Here is a 27,861-nt window from a genome sequence, read left to right on the forward strand (position 1 = left end):
AGTGAAAAAGATGCCATGTTTCTGGTTGAGGCCGAGCAATCGTCGACTTTTGGAGACGGGAAGGTGGCGGCCCTGCCCACTCGGGGCCCCGCGCCCAATCAGCGCCGCACGAGGGCCGATCGCCCCTCTCCGTTTATCTTACGGTACCGTACAGATTACACATGGATGTATTGTTCCGTATGCATACATATGCGGATGTGCATACATATGGCTATGTATGTTCATGTTTCTTTTATAACATCTATATCGAGATCACCCTGCCTCCCCGAAATCATAGTGCCCCGTCTTTGCTGCATGATCTGTCGCGCCCCGTTCGCCCACAAATAGTCCTCCGCATGTGTTGCACTTGATGCGAAACGTCGCCGTGTCTGTGTAGTAGTGTTTCTTCTGCAGGATGCGGCACAGGTCCAGCGCCTTGTCCAGAATAACAGGATCATGCGCATCAAAAACCCGCGTGTCAAAGTCCGGCGGTGCATAGGCGTGTGTAAAGGGAGGATCCGACGGCGACAGCGCGATGGCATCGTAATGGATGCCCGAGTAGACCACAATGCATCGGTTGGCCTGGCCCTCGTTGAACCGGTCGACTCGCAGCGTCTGCACATCGATCGAGCAGATCTCGACCGCAAAGTGCTTGCTGAGGATGTTGAGCTCAATGGCACCTCCCCAGGCGTCCTCGCTCTGGATCCACCGGCAGTAGTCGTCTGCTTTCTTCTCTAGCACCACGTCCGGGTATTCCTCGGGCTGCGCTTGGATCGTCTGCGCTATGATCGATCGTAGTTCGGTCATAGTGTCCATACCGCCCACCACGACGCTGCCCACTGCTCGAAAGAGACACGAGTTGTCGTCGGGCATGATTCGTAGCACCACCGTGCCCCCGTGTTCAGGCGATGGTACTTCTGGCACCTCACTGTCATCTTCTGGCTTTGTAGTAGTGTCGGCCTTGTTATTTTTGGCTGCTGGCGACGGTGCCTTGTTGTGTATCGTAATTGCGTCGTCACCGCCGCTGCCCGGTGCGGGCGTCTCCTTGCTGTTGACAATAAGCTGTTCGCCGTTGAGCTTCACGTCCAAGTCTGTCAGTTTTTGGCTCGGCTCGTATCGGCTGAGATCAAGAGGCTGCGGTTGTGGATAGCCATATTTGACGTCGAACAATCCGAAGCCTGTTCGCTCTGTGATGAGGGCGGACAAGTCGGCCACTGTTGCAGTGTCTTCAAGTGTGAGTGTGCTTTGCCCGTCTGGGCCCCGGAGTCTTACTCTCATCTCCAATCTAGAGATATGTCGTAACTGTGGGATAGCAATCTATCCAGGAAACGTTGTAGACAGATACACGGCGAGAATGCGAGAATGCGGAGATGCGGCGAGGGGTCTCTCCGCGTTCGCTCATGACATCAGAGCCGGCCCGCAGTACGACACCAGCTATTTCTACTGAGAGCCTGTTATCTCTTAACTCTTTTGAGAGTTTTGAGAGACAAGAATAATTCGTTCTGGTGGAGTTTAGGATTAGTTATTTGCATGAGATAATATGTGCATAAATGCATGGATGACTATGGACGAATTTGACAAAGACAATTTTTCTCAACTATGAATTTTTCTGTCTGCTATCACTCACAAATAAAAGAATAAATTTCTACTGACAGCAATATTCTATATACGTAGAATAATGCAACCATGATCAATATGCTAGGTATCTCTTATATAGACCGAATGTGGCTAGTGGCGCTGTGGCTGGTGGGCCCCACATTCTCCCGGCGCGCGTCTCTTGCTGCTTGTCGATCCATCTCGACCTGCAACTTTGCCAGTTGACATCTCTTTCTTTTGGCGCATCGGCATTCAATATGTCTGAAGAAGGAAGAACCAACCCGGTCACCGCTGCAGAGGCCTCCGCCGCCGCTTCTCAGTCACAAGCAGAGGAGCCTGTCGAATCGATCGAAGGCGACGACGACGACGAGAAGGATGGCCCAGTAGTATCCCAGAACAAGGCCAGTGGAGTCACTGAAGACCAGTGGAGGTCGATGATGGACGTTGTCATTGCGATTTACGATTATCGGGAAGAAGAGTGCGTGGTTCCCTAGATTTGTTTGTTTGTCTCGCGCGTTTGCTAATGCTTCTGTTGTCTACCAGTGGCCATGATCCTTCCAGATTGTTCCAGCGTAGCGTTAATAAACGACATGTCCCCGACTACTACGATATAATCAAGGAGCCAATGGCGTTGAGTATCCTCAAACAAAAAATAAACAAACGCGAGTACCTCAGTTTCGAAGATTTTGTCCGCGACTGCGCGTTGGTAGGCACCCCTGTCGTGATGAGCAAACGAAGGAAGCAAGCACTGACGGCCCGATCAGATCACACACAATGCGCAAACATACAACCGACCGGAATCACAAGCCTACAACGACGCGCTTGTCATCAAGGTATTATTTGTCTAGCGACGTAGAATACAGTATGCTGACTTGGTTAGGACGTGTTTGTCTCCGAATTCGCCAAACTCGTTGATACCGGCGTCATCACAGCGAAGATGGCGGAGCTGCCAGACCTAGGCGAAATCCCAGAAGCCGACCCCTTGCCTCTGGAAGATGAAGATGACGACGAGGACGAAGACGACGAGGATGACGAAGATATGGATGATTCCGATGACGGGGCCCGGCGACGGCGCAGACGAGGTCCACGATCAGGCAGAAAAGACGATTTACAAGGTCCAAACGACCCAGAATTCCGGAAAAAGAGAGGTCGGCCGCCTCGGGTTGACACGCCAATGGAGGCTCGCATCAAAGCTGTCTTGAAGGGCATCCGCAAATTCAAAGACCCAAGCGGCCAGCTCAAGGTTCTCCACTTCGAAAGACTCCCGGACAAGGCCATGTACCCGGACTACTTTATGGAGATCAGGGAGCCAATGGCCATCGACCTCATCAAGCGGAAATTCAAGCGCAAGAAGTACCAATCGGTAGACCATTTCATGCGCGATCTCGATCTGATGTTCAACAACGCCAAGTCATACAACCAGCCGAACAGCCAGCTATTCAAGGACGCCGAAGACCTCCAAATCGAAGCGCACAAACTCGCTGAGCAAGAGAAAAAGAAGCCAGACAGCGAATATGTCATGGAAGACGGGCGCTTGCCGCTACCCCAAGGAATCCTGCACAACGGCGAGATCTGGAAGGTCGGAGACTGGATTCATATTCAGAATGCCAACGACGTTACGAAGCCCATTGTCGCTCAGATATACCGGACCTGGCAGGACGCTGAAGGGGAAAAGTGGGTGAACGCCTGCTGGTACTACCGGCCAGAACAAACCATCCACCACTATGAAAAGCACTTTTTCCCCAACGAAGTCGTCAAGACCGGCCAGTATCGAGACCACCGCATTGACGAGGTCGTTGACCGGTGTTTCGTCATGTTCTTCACTCGGTACAACCGGGGACGACCTCGCGGATTCCCGCCAGACAAGGAAGTGTACGTCTGCGAGGCGCGGTACAACGAAGAAAAACACAAGCTCAACAAGATCAAGACGTGGGCCAGCTGCCTCCCGGACGAGGTGCGCGAAAAGGACTACGAAATGGACCTGTTTGACGCGCCACGGCGCATTCGCAAGATACCGAGCCCGATCAAGCACCTGCTGCCTGAGGGCGCCAAAGAGACGGACGACCTACCCAAGGTGACTTGGGGAGCCGAGAAGGCGCCGCCGCTGGTGGGCGCCGTGCACTGCCGTCCGCGCGACGAGAACGTGAGTTTTAGACCTTGGATTTAGAATCATCCATACTAATCCTGCCCAGGAATCACCTCCCCCCGAGCCCACTCCATCGCCGCCTCCTCCCAGCATGCATCCACCTGTTGTACTGCCTCAGCAGCCCACCATGCCACGTCCCCCAACGCGTCCGGGCAGCGAAGTCCTGGGCGACGCTGGCTTGGGAGCACACATGCCTATAGCGCCAGTGCGGTCTCCAGCAGTTGGGACTCCTGTTCCAGCAGTGCCAAACATGGCCAGCGCGGTTCCTCCGCAGCAATATCAATCCCCGGCCGCACCCAGCCCAGTGCCTGTCTACCAGGCCCTCCAGGCACGACCAGGGACATATTCAACGCCTGTTGCAGGGCCACCGCCCAGCGCCTACCAGCCAACACCAGCAGGTCAAACAAACCCGTATGCTTCAGCACAGCAATCAGCATACGCGAGCAGCAATCGCCCTCCTGTGGCTGCTGCACCGGCATATAACCCCAACGCTCCACGGCCCGTAGAGGTGTTCCACCTGAGCGACATTGCCAACGCCGCAATCCCAGCAGATATCCGACAGCAGTTCCACAGCGATGACCGCGGCCATGTGCTTTTCTTCTCCACTCCGCCGCTGGATATTGTCCCTGACACGAACCCTAAACTGAGCCATTCACTGAAATACCTCGCCGCCAAGGCAGCCAAGGAAAAGAAGCGGAAGCTTAGGGAAGAAGAACAAGCAGCAACGTCTACAAACGACGGCGATTATTCACAAAAAGCAAAACGCCCGCGCACATCAAAAGACGAACATCAACAACATCAACAACCACTCTCCTCCCGACTCGAAACCCTCAGCCACAAAGCGGCTGCCCTCCTAGCCAAGCAAATCTCTTCCGGCACAGATTACTTATACAAAACCCTGTACGGAGAAGGAGGAGAAGAGCACAGAGCAGAAAAAGTCAAACAGGCCGACTGTGAGCAACACGAGCGAAACGCACAGGTTGAGCGGCACGCGCGCAGTTTCATTACGCATATTAATGCGCAGTCTGTTGATGATTTGGCGCCGAGGAATGCGGATCTTAAGCGCGCTGGGGTTTATCTGGAGGATGTTAATTAGAAGGCAGTGTGTAACATTAGTTCAAACGGTTCTTTTTTTTCTTAATTTGCCAATACAGAAAGCAGACTGAGCCTAGTTGTGTTCTTTTTAAAACAATAAAATACTTGACAATATCGAGTAAATACTAGAAAGCAGGTCTATTCATGTAGCGTACATAGAGAAAAGAATATGAAAGTAAAAAATAAGTGAAAAAGCACTGCACGCCTTGCCATGATTTGTTATCCACAAGTATTGACCCGGTTTATATTTGACAAGAAGTCCCAATTCCTTTTCCGGTTCACATGAACTGGAAAGAGGACAGCAAGAAAGAGAAAAAAAGAAAAATATAATATGTATCCAATCCACCCCCCAAATGCGCCACAACCCAACAAAACAAACAGACAACAAAAAGCAGTAAACGCCATGTTTTGGCCACAGTTCTTTTTTTTTTCTTTTACCATCCAAAATCCAAAATCTTCTGTAATTTTTTGTTAAGTAAAATTAAATCTATGACTGATATTCAAGATGCGACGAAGATGTATTTGCCAAAGGCGTCTCCTCGGTGGTCGACGAAGTGGATTTATTTGACGAGTTCCAGGCAAGGCTGTTCCGTTTGTTGTTCTCTTCTTCTTCCATGGAGAAAACCAGGTCGCCCTGTTCCTCGTCGATGCGGCTGGATGTCATGGGCGACGAGGCTGTGCGAGTAGAGCCTAAACCAAGGCCTAAGTTTGAGCCCGAGGCAGATTGTTGCTGTTGTTGTTGTTGGCGCGCAGAGCTGGGGTGGAGGGACATGTTGTTTAGTTGTTGCGAGATCATAGACATGGACGACTGGCGTCCAGGACTCGATACAAACGGCGACACGTCGCCCGAGACAGAGCGGCTGCCAATGGGCCGAAGACTGGGACTCGATGTGAGGTGATGCATCGAGGACTCTCGAAGCGGGGATCCGATATGATGTAGTGACGACGAGGATGTTGGAGCACCGAGCGCTTCTTCCTCCTTCCTCTGGCGCTGGCGCGCAAACAGAGCGCCGAATCGTGAAGGACTGGATGCCAGCGGCGATCCGACCTTGGTGGCACTTGTGCCGGCCATACCCAGACCGCTGGGGTCTCGTTGGCTAGAGCTCAGATCGTGATCGGTGCGTGAGAGGCGTCTCATTTTTTCTTGGGGTGTGAGGACGTCATCGTGCAGACTACCAGGGAGGTAGTCTTCCTCCATGGCAAAGTTATCATCCCAATCGTCCAGGGCACTGGGGCGCGGCACGCTTGCCGAAAACACCTTGGAACGCGGCACCATCCGCTGGGAATGTAAGAAGCGAGACTGAGACGATTCATCCATCATAACTGCCGGCGGCGACGAGCCGAAATTTGACGTCGGCCGTCGCAGATCAGACGCAAACGCAGTATCCCGGAGATTCCGCAGAGCGTCTGACGGAGGGCGCTGGGTCGGTGGGGAGGCGAGTTCCAGGCCAAACTGCGAGGGCACCGATGCTGCAACGGGGCCATACCGCGCCATGTGCGAGATTCCCTGGCTGTCAAAGGACGCGGGGAGTTGCACGTCGCGCAGGGTCAGCGCTGGGGGAGGAGAAGTCTCGGGCGAGCCGTATTTGGAGTCTGATATCAATCCTGCTGCGTCTTCAAACGGCTGTTGTTGTTGTTGTTGTTGTTGCTGGTGGCCATGAGCCGCGGCCGCCAATTCGTCCTGTCCTGCATACTGATATGCGAATCGCGAGTCTTGACCGTTCATCCGCTGCTGCGAGAGAACCGAGTTTGTGAGCGCCGAGTCCTGGCTATGAAAAGCCTGCGGATTCACTCGACCACCGAGATTGAGATGACCGCCTGCTCCTCCGTTTCCTGCTCCTCCATTTCCTCCACCTCCGCCAAAGTTGGGTCTGTTCACGCGGCGACCATCGGGGAGGATATGTGCCAATGCGCACTTGGCGCCGAACTTGCAGTTTCCCTGGCGGGGTCAGTATTCACCACACCAAGACCAGAAGAAAAGCGACAAACCTTTGTAAAGTATTTACACGGAGCCGACTCTATAGTAGCATCGGTAGAGTGCAGAAACGGACAGGCGGGCCCAGCCTGGCAGGCTCCTTGACGGAAGAATTTGCACGGCACATGCTTGGTATCTACCCAGGTCAGCGCATATGCCCAAGCCAGAGCGCAGCAGCAGCAACTAAAACTCACTCTTCGTACTCGAATTCGGCGGACTGCGAGCCATCTCAAAGGGCGCGGCCGCGACGCCTGACAGACTGCGAGCATGGCCGTTGCTGTTGCCGTTGGCGTTGGCAGCAGTATTATTGCGCGTTCTCATCTCGCTGGGCACTCGCTGATGCGGATAAGCTAGTAGGCCATTTGAAGAAGAAGCAGACTCGGACGGGTTGGCAGTGCTTGCTGTTGGGCGGTGCTGCAGAGGAGCTGGAGCGTGGGCCTGGGACATTACTTTTGTCGTTTTTTTTTGGTCGTCGGATCTGGCTGGTCTCGGCGATAGAAGAAAAGCGGAGGGGCAGAAGAGGGCGAATTGGGGTGGGGTGTGTGGGAAAAGCCAACACTAGCTGCAAAGGATGACGGGCTGATTGCTGATAAGCACGGAATACTTCTCAGCCTTGATCAAACACTTTATAACAAAAAGAGTCAGAATAATATATGTAAGAAAAGATAGAAGAACTAAAGGTATATATAGCTGCGAGCTGTGGGCTGATCCGCTGACTTGGACCTGCAGCGCCACGACCAATCCAGCCTGGACAGCTCCAGGAACAGGCTGTCAAATTAGTTTGCGCACTATACATACATGTACACATGTACTACTGTTAACTGCTATGACGCGATGCACTGCGTGTCTCGTGCCTGGTTCCACTTCTATACTGCAGGATGAAGTAAATCGCATACCATGAGGAATCACTATATAGCCATCCGCGATGCTACCTCGAGGAGATCAGCTCAAATCACGAATTCTTCAACCACTTCTGTTAATAATTATGACGATATATCCTTTGTCGCATGATCATCCCGCTATCTCCGTCCAAGGCACACCGATTTAGCTTGACCTTGTCGTGCTCACACTGTGCCATGTGATCGAGCCTCGATCACCAGACTGGTTCAACGCTTCCTGTGACCTCAGCATTTTAAAGATTAAGCGCACACATTCCGATTAGCCCTGTATTGTGCATCAAAATCCCTCTAACCCCAGTGTCTCCTACTACAGTCAGCTACCACACCACAACCAAAACCACAGTTTGACAGACCTTGAGTTCCTCTTCCGTAGTATCCGGCGGCAGCACTTCAGTGCACTTGCCCCAAAACTCTCGAAAGATTCCTCTGCGCGAATCGACAAGACGCTTCCATTTCTGCCAGTCCTGCTGCACCCGGTCCATTTCCTCTACACTGACACACTCTGTTGTAGAAGACAGACCCGAAACGGTTAAAGTTAATGACGCCTTTTCCCGTTCGAGAGCCGCAACCTGATCCCGAAGCGTTGTTGTAGGGATATGCGCGCTTAGCACGGCCAGTCTCTCGCGAAGCTGTTTTTCAGAGGTTTTCAGAGCGGTGACTTTGTCGTGGAGATCTTGGATGTGCTGTTGGCCGTAGGATGGATCAGTGGTTGGCGAGTCTTCGGTAGTATCTTGCAGGGCATGGTAGACAAGTTGTTTTCCTATGACCAGTCTCATTAACCCTAATACGAGGAAGGGGGAAAATGATTTTAACAACCTGCAGCTCGCCCTTCAATCTCCTTTCGCTCATGCATCTCTTTGAGAGCCTTTCCTGCGAATGCTATGGCCCAAGTCAGATAGAGAGATATAAGTATACGCAACTGAGAACGCAACTCTTGGAAACCTTCTGATGGAGATTGTTGGACACATCAGTCGCCTGTACCGTGTCTGTAAGCACTTGTCTGACCTTTTGCACGTACATACCAGAGCGAAGTACAAACCGAATAAGGACGACTGCAAGTCAAAAGTAAAGTCTGTTAAACTATTATATATTGGTATATGTAGCTGTTCTTCAATCATACTTTTCTTTCTCTTCAAAATAGACAGATCGAGTCAGACGAGTGTCTAAGCTGGCCGAGAACACTCACTGAGATAGTCTAGAATGAGTAGAGCGCCTGGGCTGCGAGTAAGTTGCAGGTACAGCCAGCACAGGACTTGCTATAGAATGCTCACCACTGTCCGGAGCGTCTTGCTCGCTCTTCCTCTTCCGTGGGGCCATGATGGTCACCAGGAACTGGGTTGCAGGTTGTCTCTTTTCTTGTACTGAGGGATAAAACAGCGTCAAGCTTGACAGGAAGGGCCGGGGGCAGGGACAGAAGGAAGGAGCGGCCGCGGAATATCACGTGCTGCTGAGCATGGAATAAGGTCTGCTATTCATTGGCATTTATTTTTAACACACAAAAGTACGACAGTAATGCGCAAAGTCATCACGCAACGTCGCAGGAGTGACAAGACTACTAAAGGTATTCTCTATCTCGGGGCAATTTTTGGGGCGCCCGTCGAGTTCCAAGAGTCTCCCACGCGCCGTGCATATCAGCATATATAAAGCAAGGCCATTTACGGGTATCAATCACATAAGAACCTGTTAACAGTTAGTCATCATTCGCTGCTTCGTTGTTTTACTGCAAACTTACACATTCGCTGTCGTGTTTTGCTTGAGGAACTCCCATCTCCTCAAACGTCTTAGGTCCCTTGCCAGGAAGACCTCCTCCCGACGGTTTGGCTGGAGCAGTGCTGGCCTTGGCCGGGCCGTTGGCCGGGGCACCAGCACTAGAAGGCCCCGGAGGCCCTCCAGGTCGCGGCGTTGAGGCTGGAGAAGGTCGGCCTGGGTTGGGGGTTGGCATGGACGCGTTGCGCGGAGGATGTCCTGTCTGTGATCGTCCATCCGGTGTTCTCGACATGCGGTCCCGCGGAATGGCGGCATTCATGTCCTGAGGTCGACCCATACTACCACCACCCTGGGCGTCGGGCCGCTGTAGTCGTCGGCGGTCCATGGGTGCTGAATAACCAATGTCTAACCGGGGAACGCCCTGGGCATCCACTGGACCAGGTTGCATCTTGGGTGAATTCGCTCCTGGGCCTTGCCTATAACCCATGGGTCCAGGTCCCGCGGATGGAACTCGGTTGTAGCCGGGACTACCCGGCCCAAACGTGGGAGAATGGATATTGGGATTGATACCAAACGCAGAGCTGGGTCGAGCTTCGGCAATCTTGGGGCTTCCGTATGGACGCGGTCCGTATCCCTGCTGGGCGTTACCCTGGTATGGCGATGCATATCCATCATCATTGATTCGCATACGTGAAGGGTCTGGCATCTCCAGGGCCTCCTGGGGCGGCGCCATGGAGGCTGCGTGTGCTTGTGCCTGAGCCTGTGCCTGAGCTTGAGCCTGTGCTTGTGCCTGTCTGTCGCCATATGACGGACGCGGTCGTCCACCGTTACCATACTGTGACTTGATTCGAGCAATGGCGACCTGCTCGTGGTCTTTCCGAGAAAGAGTCTTGGACCGCGAGATGCTGTCGATTCGGCCGGCTGCATCTTTATTGCCACTTGCAGCAGCCTTGGCGTACCATCTGCGGGCTTCTTGAATGTCGACTGGAACGTGGATGCCCACCTCGTAAAAGTATCCAAGCGCAAACTCTGCGGTGGGTAGGCCGCTTTGCGCGGCCCGTTGAGCATAGGTAAAAGCAGTTTCGTCATTCTTCTCAAACAGGCCCTCATGCCCACACAAGAACCATTTGCTGATTGCCATTTCGGCCTCGGCTTCGCCTTGCCTCGCGGCCAGAGAGTTGTAGTGCAGGGACAGGGCCGGGTTGAAATCACAGCCCAGCTGGCCCAATTCATACGCTGCTCCCATCTTCACCTGAGCTTTGGCGAATCCATGATATGCTGCCTTTTCAATGTTCACTCGAGCGCCGTTGAGATCGATGGGGAGAAATTGCTCGGGCACAGTGACCTGGGGTAGTTCCCGGGAAAGTAGCATGCCATAAACCTTCTGAACTCAGCAGATATTCACATACAAGTGGAGTAAAACACTTACATAGGCCCCCTGAGGCGCGTTCTCGTCACAGGTCTGGGCTGCGAGGCGAATATACTCCAAGCCCTTGTCGTAATCCTGTCGTTGTCCATGCTGGCCAAGAAGGATCATCATACCGAGGCGCTGTAGCCACAACGTCAGCAACGAAGAAGGGGGGAGAAAACGTGTCGACTCACGTAGTAAGAGGCAGAGTCACGCAATGCGACACCCTTTTCATAATGTCTAATAGCCTTGGCGGGCTCGTTGGATCCCTCAAACTGCATACCCATGCGATACTCTGCGCGTGCATATCCCTTCTCGGCAGCGCGCGAATACGAGCGAAAGGCCTCCTTTTTGTCGACGCGTAGACCAAACTTGCCAAACTCCAGCCACATTCCCTTGATAAACTGCGCGTGCGGATGGTGCTGCTCGGCCAGAAACGAGACGATATTCATGGCATCGGTGCGGAGTTGGCGCTCAACCTGCGGGGTCTGAGGTCGCGACGGCTGGATCTGCGACATGCGGAGTTCGTTCTGCGTCGCGATTTCGACGTAGGAGAGGGCATCCTGGGCCCAGGCGAGCTGCATGTCCGGGTCGTTGGACGAGAGGACCGCGACACGGCCCTTTTCGAGGTTGGCCTCCTTTTGCTCGTCGGTTGGCGGGACATTGGGCGGCGGATTGTGCAGGACAGGGAACGGCGAGAAATTGGGATGCTCCATGGTCTCGTAGGCCGGCTGGCCGTATGGGCTCGCGGGCTGGCCGCTGTAACTGTTGTTATCCTGGTTGTAAACAGGCGCAGTCATCGACGACGAGCGGTCGGGGAAGCGGGCGTACGAATTGGGGTTTTGCGCTCGCGAGGCGCGGGCCTCGTGTTCGAGATGGGCTATATTATCCTGCATGTTCTCGGGGACTTCGGGCATTACTCTTGAACAGGACCATTAGCAGAGAGACAAGACAGAGAGCGAAAAGGAAAACACACCGTTGGGGAGACGGCGAGATCACGTCAGGCATGTAGAAGTCATCTGTACCACCGGGATAGAACGTGGCTTCGGTGCCTCCTGGTCCTGACTGGCCGCGACCCTGTGGAGGCCTGTACATGGTCTAAATAAAGTGGTAGTGGTAGTCGCAGGAACTAGCAATAATAAACGAATGGGGTCAGAGGCCCAGCCTGGGTGGCTGAATGCTCAGCAGCACGACGACCGATGTGCTGTTCTACTGTCGGTGACACGGAGCGATGCCAGATCGAGCTCTGCGTTGCTGGACTGCTTCGTGCGTACACAGTGTGTCTTGGTGACGGAGGGAGAAGGTTGTCGAGTGACAGAAAACGGGCGCGGCGGCTAACAAGGATGGATCGCGGGGCAGCTGGACGACGCTTCGGTTGTTGGGTCAGGGGATAGACAATAAGATCAACTCTCTTAATAATAACTCTGTCGTCGCTGGTCAGTTGCCAAGTAAACCCTGGGCACCGTGCAACGATGACTGTATGTATCTAGATGTATTATGGTGGATGCGTCCGTAAAATCAGCCATGCTGCTCCATTCATATAAATACGCACGCCCTATTAGTCCCTTAGTAAGTACGTCGCACTCTGTAGATTTTTCTTCATTACCACTTCTACTACTGCTGCTAGCACAGGGGCCAAGCAGACTGGCCCACAGCTGAATCTGTTAGTGTTCAGGCTTGCAGGATTCGCGATGAACGATGCAATTGCTAGCCTAGCTCTGTCGTCATACGTAAAATGTTTCACTTGCACCGTTCACACGCTTCTGGGCTATTCCCGTCCAGCACCATTTTCACTGCCATGTTTAATATTATATTGTAGTATGTAAGTAGCATTGGGGCTGTGGCCAACACTGCCAGCCCCAGCTGGCCTATGATGGGCGTAGCTATTATTAGCGGTGCTGCTGCTGCTGTTTGGTGGACTCGGAAGCGCGATGACGGTTCTCAGCAGAATATTATTATTTGTGGATAGCAAGCTGATATCAATTAGCGACTTAGCAACTCAGCATGTAGCAGTTCGTGTCGTATGGGGAAAATATCCAGGAACAAATAATAATAGCTATCCACCGCCTTTGCTGACGGGCCGTTTTGCCGCCTGCCCATCCGTATTATGATATCCACTCTCCAATCTTACAACCACCTAGCCTTGCAAGAGCTGAAGTCGACAATGGACAGCCTCGAGCGGAGACAGCGCTTCTTCCATCCCTATTCGCCCTACGACATCCAGCTGCAGTTCATGCAGGCCCTGTACGACTGCGTCGAGACTGGCAAAGTGGGCATCTTCGAGTCCCCTACAGGTCCGTATAAACTTTGAGCTAGACATGTGTTCGGGATGTAAAATCTGAATTTGATGTATAGGAACTGTATATACGATGCTTTCCTAAAACTGAGTGTAACGACGTTCTGACTGTTGCACCAAGGGGAAATCTTTGAGTCTGATATGTGCCTCCCTGACATGGCTTCGGGACCACAAGCGCAAGGCTTTTGTAACCTCCATAGAACAGTCTTCTGGTGAGACTCCATCCAATCAATGTATACTATAAAAATACAAACCAACACTACTCTAGCGGACGATGACGAGCCCGACTGGATGCTCGAGTTTTCCAAACAGGAAAAGACCAAAGCCGTCACTGAGAAATGGAGAGAGCTTGAGAAACGCCTCGCCAGGGTAAGGCGCGAGAAGGAAAAGGCAGAGGCTTTACATGATCCCTGGAGGTCACGCAAAAAACAGGTATGGCTTAAAAGTCTTTGATCAGCACCAGCTTATATTGTACTCGGTCAGAAAACGGATGCAGAGACTGCCAATGTCGAGGCCGACGAGAGCGCCTTTGAATTGGACGAGTATGAAAGCGACACAGAAACAGGAAAGAAATCCTCTGGCCATACATACGGCGACGTAGAAGGGCTGTCTGCAAGCACTGTGGCCATGCTAGAACGCTTCAGGGGTGGTCGAAAAGACAACGAGGATGACGACGAAGCGGATAACCAAACCAAGATATTTTACTGCTCGCGAACGCACTCTCAGCTGTCCCAATTTGCCCAGGAACTGCGAAAAGTGAATTTCCCACCTAGTCTTCCCTTGCCCCCAGGCGAAGACGAAAAAGAGAAACAACCTGACGAACTGGAAGAAATCGTCAAACACCTCAGCCTAGGCTCTCGAAAGCAGCTGTGCATTAACCCCAAAGTCGCCAGCTTGGGAGACTCGGTAGCTATCAACGAGCGGTGTATGGAACTTCAACAGCCAGGAACCGCTGCTGACAAGAAATGCCGCTATCTACCGTCCAAGGAGACCGAGGATGTCGTATCCGAGTTCCGAGACCGTGCTCTAGCTACCGTTCAGGATATTGAGGATATTGGGCAACTCGGGAAGCAGCTTGCTGTTTGTCCCTATTACGCCACACGGCCTGTAGTGAAGCAGAGCGAAGTAAGACCGCAATTCTCTCCTTTTCAGCAGAGTCTAATCGAAATCATAGATAATCACTCTTCCATATCAACTTCTTCTTTCGCGGTCCGCTAGAGAAGCACTGGATCTGTCCCTAAAGGACCACGTTATCATCATCGACGAGGCACATAACCTCATGGACACCATTTCCGGCATTCACTCCATCTCCGTCACTCTCCACCAACTCCGCACCGCTCTATTCCAGCTCACCACGTACGCTCGAAAGTACCAAACTCGACTCAAGGGCAAGAACCGAGTGTATGTCACCCAGGTCATCAGACTGGTCAGCTCACTAGCAGACAATCTTCAATCCCTTTCTCAAAAACATTCATCTTCGGAAGTAATTGTCCAGTATTCCGAACTGGTGGCAGGCAAGGCAGTCGACCAAATCAATACGTACAAACTGTCTCGATACTTGCAGGAAAGCAAGCTTGCACGAAAAGTAGACGGCTATGTCGAGCACGCAGAGCAACAAAAAAAGGGTGGAAGCTCCCAGCCGCGTGAAAAGACAACCATGCCCGTTCTGTTCCAGGTGCAAAGCTTTATTCTCGCGCTGATGAACCCTTCCTCTGAGGGTCGTCTTTTCTTTAGCAATACCGATGAAGGGGTCTTGTTGAAGTATCTCTTGCTGGACCCTACAAACCATTTCAGAGAGATTGTAGACGAGGCACGCGCAGTTATTTTGGCAGGCGGTACTATGTCTCCAGTAAGTGACTATAATGTTTTTTTAAATAAATATTTGACGAATACTAACGCGTACTAGATGTCAGACTACGCGGACTATCTATTTTCTTACGTACAGCCAGACAAGCTAGAGACCTTTAGCTTCGGACATGTTATCCCATCCGGCAATCTGACTGCTCGCATACTGACCAACGGCGGCCTTGGCTCTGATTTTAGCTTCACATTTGAAAAGCGAAACTCAGACTCGATGATCGCCGACCTAGGACAGACAATAGCCAATCTGTGCGCAGTAATCCCAGACGGCGTCGTCGCCTTCTTCCCCAGCTATGATTACTTGAACCAAGTTCTCGAGAAATGGAAGAAAACGACACCCAGAAACGGGAGAGGACCTACAATATTTTCCCTGATCGAGAAACAGAAACCGATATTCTACGAATCGCAAAAAAAGGAAAACAGCACTGCATCCGACAACATTTTCCAACAATATTCCGCCAAAGTCGAGTCTGGCTCGGGCGCTCTGCTCCTGTCAGTTGTTGGCGGCCGCTTGTCCGAAGGCATCAATTTCTCCGATCAGCTGGGCAGAGGAGTGTTAATTATTGGTCTTCCATTCCCCAACATCCATTCCGCTGTATGGAAGGCCAAGATTGACCACATCGAGAAGCGAGCAGTCGAAAAGGGACAAAGTACAGCTGTTGCCAAAGCCGCGGGAAGGGACTTTTACGAAAACTCGTGTATGCGAGCGGTGAACCAATGTATTGGAAGAGCTATCAGACATGGAAATGACTACGCTGCCATCGTTATGATTGACAGGAGATACGAAAGCGACCGAATCCAGCGGAAGCTCCCAGCGTGGATTCGGCAGAGCCTCGTGACGGGTGCAAATGCAAAGGGCATGCGTACTGTCCAGGATGATCTGAAAGCCTTTTTCAGGGGACATGATCAGAAAAAAGTCTATTAACAATAGCAATAATGATAATGATGATAATAACACGCTACAGGGTCATATTTTTGCTTCGCGAACGGTGCCTGCATTCGTCGGTGCGTCGAGAGCGGTCATGGACTCGTCCACGAAACGCAGTACTTCATTCATCATTGCCGGCGTGAAATCGTGAGCTGCGCCCTCGAAACGCAGATCTTCCAAGTGAACGCATCCATCACCAAACCAACCGTCTGGAGCAACGGCCCTTTTCAGCCAAGACAGGAACGGATCTGACGTACGATACGGCACTAATTTGTCCGATATGCCAGACAGATTCAAAATCCTTTTCCTTTTTAGATGATTCAGACGTGGTCTAACCTGTTCTTTTTCTTGTGGAGAAGGGTCGGGCAAACTCGCTGCTTTTGTAGGGCCGTTTCCTACTAGGTTTCCAAGGAGAAACGCGGCTGGGTCGTATTTTGAAACTGTTTCTAGAAGACTAGTTGGGAAATGCTGAGAGCCCAGAAAGTTGATACCGGGAGGATCAGTCTTGGTCCATGAAGACAGTTTCGACAGTCGCGCTCGATCCGTCATCAGATACACATAGTCTGGCATCCCTACGACAACCACACCGGCCGTGATACGCGGCTCGTGGAGCAGACAGTTCCATGCCGCGTGTCCACCGAGAGACACGCCGAGCACGAAATGGGTGGATATTGTCCGTTCAGATGTAGGGAAAATATACCCCGGAAGATAATCAATCAAGAGAGATACATCCCGTGCCGTACTCACTGAACCTGTTAGACTAGTAATATGTACGTCGTAGATTGGGCAGTTTGACTCACTGTAAACCGAAAACATATCCTGCGCATGCCTTTCATTCCCCGTTCTCCATGTCTCATTCGATAGCGGATCAACCAGACGAGTGCCATGATTCCGCGCATCAAAGGCGACGGCTATCAGTCCTCTCCGTTTGCCATTAGTACTGCTCTTCGATTTGCGATTCCAGTGATCCACAATCGTCGTAGCCACGCCCGCCATATCCTCCTTGGTGTCGAGGCGCGGATGCATCAGCCATAGACAAACGACCTCGGAAGCGTCGTCCGGGAGTTCGTCAAGACCAAAAACGGTTGTTAGGACCCCAGCGACGTGGATTGTCTTGCGGGATAGTAAGGAGTCGGGGGCCTTGTAGGTGTTTAAAGGGGATATCGAGGAAACCATTTTGTCTTGGATGATAATCAGGACTTGTCAATTGTGTGAAGTGGAGGTTGGGGTGTGTCTTTTATAAAGTATGCATACGAGTCGAGGCTCGGTTGATTGAAATGCCTCGGCTATCACAAACTTTGAAGCTCTATTTCCTCTTCGAATTAGTGATATTTCCGGTGTTCCGGTGTTTGGAGAATGAGCCTGCTAAAAATGTTGATCAGGGGCGAATTGACTGCTGTCCAACCGTTGTTGTAGAGAAACAAAGAGGAAGCTCGAAGGCCTCTCGACCAGGTACATGTAGATGGGTGCCTGAGGCCCCCAAAACTCCCCGAGGCAGGAGCGCCGTCTTCTCCACCCGGCGGCTGCTAGACCGCGCGCGGATTAGCGGGTTGGTTAAACACGCATGATGGAGGTATTGGATCTCCTTATTTTGGATCCCGTTTGCTGTCGTCCTGTTACTTGTCTCCTTTCTCTGATTTTTTTGGCTGGGTTCGTCAAATAACCTCGTGTTGGATCTGGTGTGCTGAGAGCCGAAGTTGCGGCATCGCTGATTGTCTTTTTCAAACGTCTCGAGGGCTCTTCGGAATGGTACTGCTGGCTTGAAGAGAGAGTTGACACGAATCTTTCACGGTCACGGTCCCATTAATCGGTGAGCAAAGACACTGCTTGTTATGACCCAGCGATAGCATGGCTGACATGATGTTACTTGTTTGTTATTAGGGCCAAGGCACGTCGCCGTCTTCTAGAATGGCTGATTCTAGCGCGACAACGTCACAAAATAACGGCATCGGAAATATCCCCAGAAAGCCCTTGCGCCAGGACCCTTCCTCCTCCACAGAACCTTCGTCGACTTTGACTCCGTCCATTGAAGTAAACCAAGGCGAGGGTGATAAAAGCCCGGCAATCTCTCCGACATACGGAAGCAATGTGGTTGATCAGCCTATACAAGAGGTGAGCTTCTTTCCTGGCTGATAGGCTATGCCTTGGGAAATGCCAAACATGTCAATTAACCACGCCACAGATCCTAGGAATTGCCGAGGATGAAGAATCGCGGCCACCATTGCCGGGAACGTTGACACCCACGGCGGCTCGTAACGTGCAGTTCTCGCAAAACACGTCTGACAACGACATCCCCGAACAAGACCGCTCGCGCTCGTCTTCATTTGCACCCGATGAAAACGATGTCTTGTCCAAGGACCGGAAACAGTCTCTCTTGACCAAGCTCAAGGCGTTTGCTGTCACGCCGTCTTTCCCGTCGCACTCCCGCTCTGCGAGTGTGGCTACCGCTTCTGGAGAGACTCGCCCGCCAAACGATTTACAAACCCCAGGCTCGGAGCGCGAGGAATTCCGGTTCCCAGCTCCGTTGGAGGAGGAGAGTGAAGGAGACGCCGATGGCGAGGAAAGCGGCGGCGAACAGCGACTGCGATTGCGACGAAGGAAGAAGAACAAGCGACCACACAGGGCCAATACAGACTCCCCAGGCCCGCAAACCGCGCCAACAACCCCCAAAGTAGCAAATGCCCATCCCGGCCTGTTCTCGTTCAACTCGTTCCACCACCAGCCCGACCAGCAGCAAAGACCGAGCATATTCCCGCGCAGAGCTACTGCCGATTTCTCTCCGCAGCTTCGCGATGGTGTCTCGGAAGATGAAGGTCGGGATCGGTTGAATATGGACTCAAACTGGAGAAAACGAAGCAATGCGTGGATGTCCACTGCTCGTGGGCTGACCTACGGAGGACGCCAAGATACTCAAAATAGTAACAACAATGACGAGAGAAGACCTAGCAACTTCCGGCGACTGACTGCCTTTGGCAGCCCGGCTGGAGAGCAGGAAGGTTTCAGAGAGGTGTGGAGGCGGCATAAAGCCGAAAGAGGCTCGAGTTTAAGCGCCCAGAAATGGCGCCAGATCAAGGCAGGACTGAAACTGATCGGTCAGAGGCGTAAGGGAGAAAATACTGTCGACCACGTCAAATCTGCAGAGCTTCTTGCCGAACTTACATCCGGCACCCCTGCTGCTCTGATCCTTGCCAGCATGTTCCAGCGTGATGAACATGGGAGCAGGCGTATTCCTATTTTACTTGAACAGCTCAAGGTCCAGATTACCGACAGCCGAATCGACTCAAACCATGGAGATCGTCATTTAGTTTTTCGAATCGAACTGGAATACGGAAGCGGAATGACTCGCATGAAATGGATAGTTCACCGCACACTGAGAGACTTTGCCAATTTACATTTGAAATACAAACTCCAGATCGGTACTCAAAAGTACATACAACTGAAGACCGCCGATGCTGGCCAGGGTCTGCCTCGTTTCCCTAGAAGTGCGTTCCCTTACCTACGAGGCGTTCGTGGGCTCGACAGTGAACGTGAAGAGGAAGAGGACGACGGCGGTGGCTATGAAACTGGTGCTGAAGCTAGTGGGACCGAGGCTCGTCGTAAAACGAAGAAGCGACGCTCGTCCTTTGCGGTGGCACGTCGTCGATCTAGTATTGCACAGGAGGGCGATGCGACTGCTGGAGAAGGCGGCGCAACAGCTACCGGCGAAAGGAGGTCCTATACCGAACGGCAGCGGAAGAAACTTGAAAGCTATTTGCAGAAGATGATTCGGTTCCTAATTTTCCGACCTAACAGTAATCGGCTTTGCAAGTTTCTCGAGCTGTCTGCACTGGGAGTTCGACTGGCTGCTGAAGGAAGCTATCACGGAAAGGAAGGGTTTTTGGTTATACAGTCAGCAAAGGGCTTGGATTTCCGCAAAGCTCTCACACCTTCTATGGTCAAGAAAAGGCATTCGCCCAAATGGTTCCTTGTGCGCCACAGCTACGTCGTCTGTGTCGACTCTCCGGAAGAGATGAATATATACGACGTCTTTCTCGTCGATTCCTTCTTCAAGATTCAGTCGCAGAAGCCTAGACTCAGAGATCAAAACGCCAAAGACATTGCTCGGTCCGCTAAAGAGTCGGCTGCCCATCCTCAGCATCACACACTAAGACTTGAAAACTCGGAGCGGAAATTGCGACTACTAGCACGCAATGAAAGACAGTTGCATCAGTTTGAGGACTCAATCCGGTTCATGGTTGATAACACACCATGGTCGAAGCCGAATCGGTTCGATAGCTTTGCCCCCGTACGAAAAGGCTGTTTTGCCCAGTGGCTCGTGGACGGACGTGATCACATGTGGCTTGTATCGCGGGCGATCAACCAGGCAAAGGACGTCATCTATATCCACGATTGGTGGTTGAGTCCGGAACTTTATATGCGGCGGCCAGCTGCCATCAGCCAGAAATGGAGGTTGGACCGGCTACTTCAGAGGAAGGCTAATGAAGGGGTCAAGGTTTTCGTGATTATGTATCGCAACATCAACTCGGCCATCCCCATTGATTCCGAATACTCAAAGTTCTCGCTACTTGATCTCCACCCCAATGTCTTTGTGCAACGATCACCCAATCAATTCCGACAGAACACATTCTTCTGGGCTCATCATGAGAAACTCTGCATTATCGACCATACGCTCGCATTCGTGGGAGGAATTGATCTGTGTTTTGGTCGTTGGGACACCCCTCAGCATCTCCTCACTGACGACAAACCCACGGGCTTTGAAACATCGGAGGCACCAAAAGATGCCGACCACTGCCAGCTCTGGCCAGGCAAGGATTACTCTAACCCCCGTGTTCAAGACTTTTACGACTTGGATAAACCTTATGAGGAGATGTACGACCGCAACGTCATTCCAAGAATGCCGTGGCATGACATTTCCATGCACGTAGTGGGCCAGCCGGCCCGTGATCTCACGCGACACTTTGTGCAAAGATGGAACTATATTCTCCGCCAACGCAAGCCAACGCGGCCAACACCATTTCTGCTTCCGCCACCAGACTTTAACCCCGCTGATTTGGAGGCCCTTGGCCTCAATGGCACCTGTGAAGTCCAGATACTTCGTTCAAGTAGCACATGGTCTACGGGAACTCCCGATGTGACAGAACACAGCATCATGAATGCATACGTCAAGCTGATTGAACAGTCTGAGCATTTTGTATACATTGAGAACCAGTTCTTCATCAGTACCTGCGAGATTGAGGGCAAAAAGGTCGAGAACTTAATCGGAGATGCTTTGGTTGAAAGAATCATCCGAGCAGCGCGAAATGGTGAAACATGGCGTGCGGTGATCATTATCCCTCTCATGCCGGGTTTCCAGAACACGGTTGATTCCGAAGGTGGCACAAGTGTTCGTCTGATCATGCAGTGCCAATACCGTAGCATCTGTCGCGGTGAGACTTCTATATTTGGACGGCTCAGAGCTGAAGGCATCGAGCCTGAGGACTACATTCAATTCTTCAGCTTACGAACATGGGGCAAGATTGGCCCCAACAAGCAGCTGGTAACGGAACAGCTTTACATACATGCAAAATGCATGGTGGTGGATGACCGAGCAGCCATTATAGGATCTGCAAATATCAACGAGCGGTCCATGCTGGGCTCACGCGACTCGGAATGCGCGGCGGTGGTTAGGGACACGGATATGATCTGGTCTACAATGGATCAAAAACCGTACCTCGTCGGGCGATTCCCACACACCCTGCGGATGCGGCTGATGCGAGAGCACCTGGGTATCGATGTGGACGAGCTGCTCGAACGCGACTTGGCAACAGAAGCGGCGTCAAATGGCCGGGATAGCGAGGACTGCGCATCGGATGGCAATGAAAGTGACCGAGTCGAGACGGAGTCTCTGGAGCGGGAAAAACAGGACGAGCGGGAGATGATTGAACGGCGACACCGAATTCAAGACGAATTCCTGACACGCTCAGAAGATATGCACAGCTTTAACCACGATGTCGACTGGGAACAGGGCAACAACCCCAACCTGAAATCTAGCCGCAAACTGACGGCAGACCCAAGAGTTACGGAGAATACTGAGCACCGAAAGGATGTTAACGGTAACGGGACTGATCAAATGAACACCAGCCTCGAAGCAGGCGTTGGTTTTGGCCGCGATTCGGAGCTTGTCGCCAATGACACCGAGGTGCTTGTAAAAGACATTGCCTCGGAGGGCAGGGGAACTCTAGCCAAGCCAAATAAGAGTCAGAAGAGTGTCCCAACCCAGGAGCCATCTTTGCCTCTACCACCCTCTAGCAATGTTGAAACTAACAGTGCTGGCTTGGAGAGTTTCCCGTCCCAGCTACCACCGCTGCCGCAGACAAACGACGTTGACATTTGTGCTCCCGTATTGCCAACTCGCGAACCAACTGGTTCATCTGAGTTCTCTCATCCTCTTGCAGCCGGGATCAAACAGCCATTTGTGGATGAACACTGCATGAGGGATCCAATCAACGATGTGTTCTACTACGATGTCTGGCAGACGATTGCCGAGAACAACACCAAGATCTACCGCACGGTGTTCCGTTGCATGCCTGACAGCGAGGTGACATCGTGGAAAGAATACAAAGAGTACATGTCTTATGGCGAAAAGTTTGCAGAGGCGCAAAGCAACAAGCCGCCGCCGAAATCCCAGGGTAGCGCTCAGGATCCCGAGAAATCAACGGCGGCTGAGGCTCCCAAACCAGAGACAGATGGAAGCTCAGAGTCTCGTACTGATGCACAGAAGCAAAGTAACGAGGCGTCAGAAACATCGACAGCGGACGACGAAAAGGCAGCATTGAAGGAATCGACCGACAGGCCCACGGGAGTGGCTGATGCTGCTGCAACTACAGAAGCCGAAAGCAAAGATCCGACAGAACCGCAAACCGTTGGGTATTCGGCCGCTCTCAACATGAATGTTTCGCAGTCCTCTCAGCCCGCTCAGCGCCGGCGCCGGCGAACGATGACCAAAGGCTCGCGAGCTGGATTCCATCCTTCGGACGGTGTTCTTGATTCGCGACATGCAGAGGAGCTTCTCGAAATGGTGCAAGGTCATTTGATTGGCTGGCCTTATGACTGGTGGGTGATTTTCTTTGAAATATACTAATGAGACTTGCTAACCAAAAAAAAAAAAAAAAACAGGCTTGAAAAGGAAGAACAGGGAGGTAATTGGCTCTATACGCTTGATCAGATTTCGCCAATTGAAATATAGTAAGTTTTGCTTCAGCTAAGGAAGAGTTTCACATTGGCTAACATGGTGACAGTAATTGATGCACACCAGCACTGAATCTGGGTGGTTTTTTTTTCTCTTGTCATTTGACGGCTGGCCTGACGATTGATTGGCTTCTTCTTTTCTTCATCACCTTTTTTGCATTGAAGATTTCTGTCGTCGAGAAATAGAGGCGTTTGCTAGACTGCGTTGAGCGTGGCGAGATATTGCATGTCAAACATTAGCTAACTTGCGTTTATATGAGGCTTTTAGATTATATTAATTATCACAGTTGTTTGTCCTAGTAATTAAACCATAAATTCGACCTATAAGAACATAAAACTATAGTGATAAAAGATAGCTATGTACTGGTCTGATGTGACTAGTCCTATTTCTAGCGCACAGACTCCTGACTACTATCCCTCGTTGGCATCATGCACAGTCTTGCGAGCTTCCCCGGCACACTAAGCCAGCCAAAAGTTCCCCGACTGGACAACCGCCCGATCTAGTGTGGGTCGATCTGCTCAGCTGTCAACTGATATCGGCAATGGACAAAGCTGGAATAATTAATTAGTATTATTGCGGTGATACATGCATATGCAACCTGATTTTGTCCCTGGTAACGAATAGTATGCTTTAGATCCCTCTGTGGCGGTACATATGCTATCTGTGCGTTGTGCAGATCGTTTTTGTCTTTGGCAGAGTTTCTTTTCACGTGGAATTCCACTTCTTCTCCAACATACGGCGCAATCACAAAGACTTACAGCAGTAAAGGGGTCTAGACACGCGTTGACTGAATTTGATCGAATGCTCTGTAAATTACGCTGGTTACGTACAGGACGGTAACGGTGACAAGCTTTGGCGTCGCTGCAGTGGGTCCAGCCCCCCCAAGGTCAGCTCTGAGTGGCCTAGCCCCTGCCAAACGACGTCAAACTCGCTTAAAAAGGCTAATCACAGTATCCGACTGGCTGGTAATGTGTGTATTTTATGTATCAGCCATGTATGCGAAGCCTAAGAGTTATATTACGGCCCGCCCGCTGAGCTCCTTCCTTCGCGAGTCTTCGCCAAGTTTAACCCCGAGGCAAGTAAAATCCGTCTCGCTGTGATTCTGGCGCTCTTCTGGTTCTTCTTTTGCTTCTCCTGCATTTGGTCGTTTCGTAATTTTATTCTAATTCTTATTCTTCCTTTCCCTTCTTCGCTTCTTCTTGCATTTGCCACCGAGAGGCCCGCGTCAGGTTGGACTATACTGTGCCATCTAGCTACCATTTCCTTTCGGCTCGCCCCTTCCATTGAGCCTGCTTTATCCATCCTCATGAATTCCTTGCGCGGTCAGCTCTCGGCAAAGTAACAGGAAAACATCTCCCTTTCTTGGACGTGTCTCGTTGTGCGCGGGCATCGATCCGCCAAAACCACCGTTGCGGGGCTAGAGCTCCTTGACTATTGTCTCGTGTATATATTAATACACGCCTCTGATTCTGGGGGTGGAAATGGGTGGCTTCAATTCCTTGCAATTCGATGACCGGCAAGATTCGACCCAGTCTTATCCTGTGAGCTCCACGGCTGCTGCCCCGTCGTCGCTCCAGGGCAGCAGCCATGGTATCAACATTGGGTTCAACCCGGGTCAACCACCTCAAGCAAATGACATGAGCCAGCAGAATTACCCGTTGCTGGACCACGTCTCTGGTCGTCCAACCGGCTCTATGGCTTTTGCTGGCAATCCTGCTGCTGGCTACCATTTTGGTCCATCGCCAACAGGTAACGACCCTAACGACGGACCGGATTCTGCAATGATGTTTGCGAATAGTGCCACTTCGCAGCCTCAACACCCACATCCGTCTGGACATATGTATGACGGCGCTGCTGAGCGCTTTCAGCTTCAACAGGGCTATGTTCCTCCTACATTCACGCCTGCCCTAGACCCAATGGCTGCCTTTGGGAACTATGCAGCCCCTCATAATTATCAGAATCCACCTATGGGCTTACCATTAACATATGGCGGCCCTGCTCCGCCCTCGCAGCACCCGATGAACATGATATTCTCAACTGCCACTTATGAGCCCACCTTACAACCTTCTATGCAAGGCCCAGTGGCTGCCGGACCCAACCAGGAGAACTGGCTGACCATGTCGTCAAACTTCAATCTGCCCTTGGCTGGCCAAAACCTACAGATAGAGACGGATCATCTCGCTGCTCCGAGCCAAAATACCAACCCTGACGTCGACTCGGGCTCTTTTGTAACATCCGACCCCCCTACTCGACCGAACAACACCCCTTCGGTGCAGACTCCATTTATTCCTCCTGGTAAGTCTAATATCCAAAAGTGGATCACTAGTGATACTGACGTGCAACTAGAAATTGCCGCATCTGCTGTTCCGAAACCGGGTCGAGGCAAAGTCGCTTCTCAATATCTAAACGTCTACTCTAGCAGCGGCTTCGATATGTTTAGTATTCTGGTAAGTACCCACCATGAGACTGAATGTTTATTAATGATATTAATGTGGCTTGTGCACAGGCGAAGATAGCATCCAGGCCGAACCCGGAGATAGATATTGGCGCCGTTGACATGTCCTGTGCATTCATCCTTTGTGACATCACATCTCACGACGATCCGATTGCGTACGTGTCAGATGCATTCGAAAGGCTGACTGGCTACACGAGACATGAAATATTGGGCAGGAACTGTCGTTTCTTGCAAGCCCCTGATGGCAAAGTGAACCCAGGTATTAAACGAAAATACGTAGACGATGAGACTGTTTACCGTCTCAGAGAGAAGATCCGCAGCCGTTCTGAGGTCCAGGTTAGCATGATAAACTACAGGAAAGGAGGACAATCGTTTATGAATCTTTTGACCATGATTCCCATTCGATGGGGCTCGCCCGACTACCGATTCTACGTCGGCTTCCAGGTCGACCTAGTCGAGCAGCCTCAGGCGGTCACCAAACGCAATTCCGGTATGTCTTCACGTCACTCCTTTGAGTTTCAAGTCGTATTTGTCTAATAATAATTGAGGTAGATGGATCTTATACAATTAATTACCAACGGGATCAACTTTCTCGATATGTCCTGCATGCGCCTGATTCACGAAAGCCCCAAAACAGTTTGTCCAAGAACATCAGCCATAATGAAGTCACTTCCGCCCTGAGGTCTATTGGTGCAGGCACCAAGGATATCTCAAGTCGGTACCTCGATCGTGTGTTGCTTGAAAATGCCGACGATGTCATTCACGTTTTGTCGTTGAAGGGCCTCTTTCTCTACTTGTCTCAGTCAAGCCGTCGGCTGCTGGAATACGAACCAAATGAGCTGGTAGGGAAGTCAATATCTTCTGTCTGCCACCCAAGTGATATTGCCCCCGTCACCCGTGAACTCAAGCAGGCGACGGTTGGAACGTCTGTGAGTGTGGTGTATCGCATTCGACGAAAGAATAGTGGCTATGTGTGGTTTGAAAGCCATGGATCACTGCATGTTGAGCCTGGAAAGGGGCGCAAGTGCTTGATACTTGTTGGCCGAGAGCGCCCCGTGTACACCCTTGATTGGCCTAGTGTTCTCGAAGTCGGCGGCATAGGGGAGGGTGACTTGTGGACCAAGATGTCGATCTCGGGCATGTTCTTGTTCGTATCATCTAACGCTCGTGTTCTTCTTGACAGAACGCCGGACGAAATGACCGGGAAAGGGATCCAGGAGTTTATGCGAAACGAGTCGCGGGGAGAGTTGGGGAAGGCGTTGGAGATTGCGCGTACAGGTCACAAGGCAATATTCAAGCACGAGATTAGGCATAAACGTGGACATGTGCTACAGGCGCAGACTACTCTGTTTCCAGGCGACGCAGCCCCTGGAACCAAACCTTCGTATCTTGTGGCTCAAACGCGACTGGTCAAGTCTTCTCGCGCCAGCTATCTCCCACAACGAAACCCGGTGTTGATCGCATCTTCTACTGCGGATTCAAGCGCAAACAGCTACACCACGCCGCTATCTCCCGGTCCAGGCAATCAGACGAGTTTTGCAAAACAAACAAAATCTACGACTCGTCCTGGGCCCGGACAGGTCGCACAGCGTGCGTCAACGGAGGCAGGCTCTCATGGCTTGCCTTTGGGAAACCAAGACGAAGCGCTTGTGTCGGATAACAACATCTTTGAAGAATTGAAGTCTGTCCGAAGCTCTAGTTGGCAGTTTGAATTGCGACAATTGGAGAGACATAATCGACTACTCGCCGAAGAACTTCAAGCGCTGATCAGTCGCCGGAAAAAGCGCAAGAGGAAGAAGGGCACGGGGCCAATGGAGAAGGCGTGCACTAATTGCAGCACTCGAAATACGCCAGAATGGAGGCGTGGACCTAGCGGTAATCGCGATCTCTGCAATAGCTGTGGGCTGAGGTGGGCCAAACAGGTAAGCTTTGTCTTCACAGCTTGGTGTTGTCACAGCTGACAGATTCTAGAACGGTCGTATATCTCCACGGAAGCCGCCTGATCAGAATGACAGAAACTCGAGCTCATCATCGGCGAAGCCTTCGCCAGGGAGTGTAACGGAGGATAGACCGGAAATCGAACGCTCAGCCAGCAGTGGCGACACGAAAGCTTCTTCAGGCTAAGCCTTGGATGTCTTGCATAGGAAGGATGATGCTGTATATATACGTTCAGAAGGATTTCGGCCAGTTGGGGTATATTACGGAGTAGATGGAGTCTATTTACAGCTTATGGATTGCTGTGATATACAACCAATTATCTTTTTGGCAATATAATGTTTGAATGTCTCA

General features: G+C 51.6%; 7 protein-coding genes across 7 annotated transcripts; 4 read left to right on the forward strand and 3 right to left on the reverse strand.

The window, feature by feature from the left end:
* Positions 1 to 252: 252 nt before the first annotated feature.
* Positions 253 to 1,257, reverse strand: TRUGW13939_11591 (uncharacterized protein; the record flags this gene model as incomplete). Its single annotated transcript, XM_035494697.1, has 1 exon — positions 253 to 1,257. One exon carries the CDS (start codon positions 1,255 to 1,257, stop codon positions 253 to 255), a length of 1,005 nt encoding a protein of 334 aa, XP_035350590.1.
* Positions 1,258 to 1,832: 575 nt separating this feature from the next.
* TRUGW13939_11592 (uncharacterized protein) lies at positions 1,833 to 4,817 on the forward strand (the record flags this gene model as incomplete). The annotated part of the gene is made up of 5 exons (XM_035494698.1): positions 1,833 to 2,053; positions 2,119 to 2,281; positions 2,340 to 2,408; positions 2,456 to 3,718; positions 3,768 to 4,817. 5 exons carry the CDS (start codon positions 1,833 to 1,835, stop codon positions 4,815 to 4,817), a joined length of 2,766 nt encoding a protein of 921 aa, XP_035350591.1.
* A 486-nt stretch (positions 4,818 to 5,303) lies between these two features.
* Positions 5,304 to 11,900, reverse strand: TRUGW13939_11593 (uncharacterized protein; the record flags this gene model as incomplete). Its single annotated transcript, XM_035494699.1, has 11 exons — positions 5,304 to 6,755; positions 6,806 to 6,927; positions 6,986 to 7,349; positions 8,017 to 8,450; positions 8,507 to 8,569; positions 8,623 to 8,742; positions 8,962 to 9,051; positions 9,419 to 10,778; positions 10,827 to 10,946; positions 11,000 to 11,726; positions 11,782 to 11,900. The coding sequence occupies 11 exons, from the start codon at positions 11,898 to 11,900 to the stop codon at positions 5,304 to 5,306; spliced, it is 4,971 nt and encodes a 1,656-aa protein (XP_035350592.1).
* Positions 11,901 to 12,969: 1,069 nt separating this feature from the next.
* On the forward strand, positions 12,970 to 15,886 carry TRUGW13939_11594 (uncharacterized protein; the record flags this gene model as incomplete). The annotated part of the gene is made up of 7 exons (XM_035494700.1): positions 12,970 to 13,103; positions 13,161 to 13,194; positions 13,223 to 13,313; positions 13,370 to 13,533; positions 13,585 to 14,226; positions 14,276 to 14,950; positions 15,008 to 15,886. The coding sequence occupies 7 exons, from the start codon at positions 12,970 to 12,972 to the stop codon at positions 15,884 to 15,886; spliced, it is 2,619 nt and encodes an 872-aa protein (XP_035350593.1).
* Positions 15,887 to 15,928: 42 nt separating this feature from the next.
* Positions 15,929 to 17,065, reverse strand: TRUGW13939_11595 (uncharacterized protein; the record flags this gene model as incomplete). The annotated part of the gene is made up of 2 exons (XM_035494701.1): positions 15,929 to 16,635; positions 16,690 to 17,065. The coding sequence occupies 2 exons, from the start codon at positions 17,063 to 17,065 to the stop codon at positions 15,929 to 15,931; spliced, it is 1,083 nt and encodes a 360-aa protein (XP_035350594.1).
* A 732-nt stretch (positions 17,066 to 17,797) lies between these two features.
* On the forward strand, positions 17,798 to 23,173 carry TRUGW13939_11596 (uncharacterized protein; the record flags this gene model as incomplete). Its single annotated transcript, XM_035494702.1, has 4 exons — positions 17,798 to 18,001; positions 18,072 to 22,981; positions 23,045 to 23,113; positions 23,167 to 23,173. 4 exons carry the CDS (start codon positions 17,798 to 17,800, stop codon positions 23,171 to 23,173), a joined length of 5,190 nt encoding a protein of 1,729 aa, XP_035350595.1.
* A 1,425-nt stretch (positions 23,174 to 24,598) lies between these two features.
* TRUGW13939_11597 (uncharacterized protein) lies at positions 24,599 to 27,696 on the forward strand (the record flags this gene model as incomplete). Its single annotated transcript, XM_035494703.1, has 5 exons — positions 24,599 to 25,412; positions 25,464 to 25,564; positions 25,624 to 26,062; positions 26,125 to 27,494; positions 27,544 to 27,696. 5 exons carry the CDS (start codon positions 24,599 to 24,601, stop codon positions 27,694 to 27,696), a joined length of 2,877 nt encoding a protein of 958 aa, XP_035350596.1.
* Between the last annotated feature and the right edge of the window lie 165 nt (positions 27,697 to 27,861).

Source organism: Talaromyces rugulosus, chromosome VI, assembly GCF_013368755.1.
Source record: "Talaromyces rugulosus chromosome VI, complete sequence".
NCBI classification, from domain to species: domain Eukaryota; kingdom Fungi; phylum Ascomycota; class Eurotiomycetes; order Eurotiales; family Trichocomaceae; genus Talaromyces; species Talaromyces rugulosus.